Consider the following 3,330-nt stretch of genomic DNA (forward strand, 5'->3'; position numbering starts at 1 on the left):
CGTGTGGTACGAAAAATAATGGGGCAGTGGCAGTTGGTTTGACGAATTCAATGTTGGAATTATTGAGTTGGTGGTGTGGGATGGGGGTATTTATTAACAACTTTGTGTAGGCGTGGATCCGAATCCTTGTACGATATGGTGAGAAAATCGGGCAAGAAAATGCATAATTCCAACTACACCAAGGAAACTATAGAGTAACAAAATTCATGTTAATATTAACAAATTCCCAATATACAAGGAAATCATAGAGAGAGAAAATCTTGTAAGATTAGCCCAGTCTCGTTGAATCAGTATTTGATTTAGTGATAATTGTTTCCACTTAATTCGAGAATGTGACAAATTCGACTAACTACATAACTCAAAAGGTCGTTAGCCTTTCATACAATTTTGCCTTTTATGTCAAAATTAGAATGGTTCTTGAAGAGTTTAGCACATTGTAATCAAGTGTGTACACTTCTCACATCAATTTAATCAGGTAACTACCATCATTTAGAAGCAGTGGAAATAAAAGCTATCTTTTGAATCAATGGAAGGAATTTGAACTTGAAATCTATTTAAACAGTATTTGGGCTTAGCTGCTTAATTAGAGCATTATGCTTCTTTCTCTGCACTTAAGTTCAAATTTTCGCTTTCGTAGTTTAGAGAATTTAGTGTAGATTGTAAACTATTTTGTAGTTTGTCAACAAACAAAAAATGGAAAGAAAAAAAAAATTACCAACAGTTACTTGGTAAAAACCAATGTCTCTATGCACATATAAAAATATAAAGGGTAATGTTAGAGAGACAATATTTATAGACTAAATTTTGTAAATCAAATAATTTGGAAGTTGATGATTGAATTATTACTTTATGACACATCATTTGATTTGCAAATATTTAATTTAGTCTACCTAGCATTACTCCGAAATATCCAATATTTGTACTTTTCCTACATGGATTACCTAGTAATGCACCCACATTGTAGAAAATGCTTAAAACTTCGTCGTCAAATAGTGACAGATTAACAAGATAATTAAACAAGTTTTATTCTCCTAGTAACTAACAGTCATCATTTTCCGTTACACATGGGACCCGACCCTTTGAAAGAGTTTAATGAATAAACTAGCCATTGGCACAGACATGCAACGACATTCATATATCACTTGCACTTCGAAACCAAATTACAATCGCTTTATATTTTTCTTTTTCTCAAAAAAAGTCATGGAAATGCATCTACTTTTTTTTTTCTTTTTTTTTTTTTTCACCCCACCCTTCACCAGGCCTTGAACCTGGAAAAATCTGTGGAATCTGGTTTGGAGTCTGCCCGTTCCTGCTAAGATTCGTTTTTTCTTTTGGCTGTCTCTGCACCGTGGTCTGGCTACTAGAGATATTTTGTTTCGGAGAAGGGTTTCCCTTTCACCCATTTGCCCAATCTGTAATTGTCAAGATGAGACAATCGAACATATTTTTCTTCTATGTCCGTGGGTGACTGCCATCTGGTTTGGTGGCGCCCTTAATTATCGGATTGATGGCGAAAGCATTTCTTCTTGGGCGGATTGGTTGATAGAGGTCCTTGTTCGTTTCCCGGGTTGCGCGGAGGAAAGGAAATGGGTCTGCTCATATGTTGCGTTTACTGTTTGGATTATCTGGCGAACTAGATGCGAGTTTGTTTTTAATCAGGTTCCCATTCATCCTCTTAAGGTCTTGTTGGGGGTGTCATCTGCTATCGGGGCTTACTGGGACGCCATGGGGTGGACGGGTGTTGGTGCTGCTCGGCCCTCTGCCAGTTGTGTTCTGATTCCTCTATGGATTCCTCCTCCTTCTTCTTTCGTTAAAATTAATGTTGATGCTAGTTGGTTTCTTTCAACTCATTCGGGTTTTGCTGGAGTGGTCATTCGTGATGCTTCTGGTCAGTTTGTGGCTGCTGAGAGATTTGCCTTGTCTACACCTTCTGTAGCTGCGGCTGAAGCGACGGCTTTGCTGCGTGGCTGTGAGTTGGGGTCTTCGTTGGGCTTACAGTTGGTTATTGTGGAGTCGGATTCTCGGGAGTCCATTGATTGGCTCTCCGGAGATGTTGATGTTGGCAGTTGGGAAGCTTATCCTGTTCTGACGAGAGTTAAGATGGTGAGTGATGCTTTTCAGTTCTGTCGCTGGTCTTGGGTGCCAAGATCAGCCAATGGAGCCGCTGACTTCCTTGCGTCGCGGGGTTTTCCGGAGATGGGTTCTCGGGTTTGGGTTGACAGGCCCCCATCTTCTTTGGTCTTCGTTTTGAATAAGGATGGTCTTCCTTGCCCTCCTTAATTTTGTTTTGGTGATGGTGGGGGTGACGCTCTTTGCTGGAGCGTCTGTGTGTTGAATCCCCTCTCATTGCTTTATGCGTTGTCCCTTACCCACACCCTTACCACTAGGCTATTCCTAGTGGCTTAATAATGCATCTACTTATGCAACAACACAAATTAGGAATAACAAAACATATAATTGATGGCAGACAAATACTAACGAGATTCTTACCTTTGAAATAATCGATGAGATATGGGAGTTCCCCTATACTCTCATCGTAACTTGTGTTCCCCTGTACTCTCATCGCAACTTGTCTTTTAATGTTGTTTGAGAATGGTAAAATACAAATGTCATAAAACAACTAATTGCACACAAGGCCGACCTTGAGGGTGGTCGGTAAGGCAGTCGCCTAGTGCCCTGGGACCTCATATTTTTTATATATTCTGTAAATAATATATAAATATAACAAGATTATGAAATATCATAATTGATTTGTAGGTATAGTGGAAATGGTCAGTTTCTTTTTTTCTTTGGGGTGTTTAGTTCAAAACACAAAATTGCCTCTAGTCATCATTAGTTTTTTTTTGTGTTTTTTAAATTTACTCCATATCAAATTAATGGCCCAATCCATCTTAAGTCCAAATGCATGTTATTTTCTTTTGCTTCTGAAAGTAACCTCAAAAAACAAAAAACAAAAAAAAAATGGTTAGAAGCAAAAAAACTACGTGTCATATTTTGCCTTCCTCTTCAACATATAAAGTTATAAAACGCAAGTTCTTATGCAATCTTTTTTTCTTTCAACTTCATTAACTATCACATAGTCTTAAAGATTGTACTTTAAGGTAGTCAAAATCCTTGTTAATTTCTTTTCTTTTGCTCTTTTTCAATTTTTCTTTGTTTAGTCTTTCAGCATGTGGTTTACATCCACACTACTACATAAAGAAAGTTCAAAGTATGTACGGGTTGGAACAGCTTTACAAGTCTTTGTTTTGGTAGATAGATTGGCAGCTGGTAGACCAAGAAAATTATGAACCATGAAAGGGATCATTATGAACCTTCCAAGAATAATCT

The 3,330-nt window shown here is 37.9% G+C and overlaps 1 protein-coding gene across 1 annotated transcript; it reads left to right on the forward strand.

Annotated features, from left to right (window-relative positions):
* Positions 1–1,725: 1,725 nt before the first annotated feature.
* On the forward strand, positions 1,726–2,280 carry LOC126602882 (uncharacterized). The gene has a single exon (XM_050269714.1). It carries the CDS (start codon positions 1,726–1,728, stop codon positions 2,278–2,280), a length of 555 nt encoding a protein of 184 aa, XP_050125671.1.
* The last annotated feature ends 1,050 nt before the right edge of the window (positions 2,281–3,330 follow it).

The sequence above is a fragment of the Malus sylvestris genome, chromosome 15 (assembly GCF_916048215.2).
Source record: "Malus sylvestris chromosome 15, drMalSylv7.2, whole genome shotgun sequence".
In the NCBI taxonomy this organism is placed as follows: domain Eukaryota; kingdom Viridiplantae; phylum Streptophyta; class Magnoliopsida; order Rosales; family Rosaceae; genus Malus; species Malus sylvestris.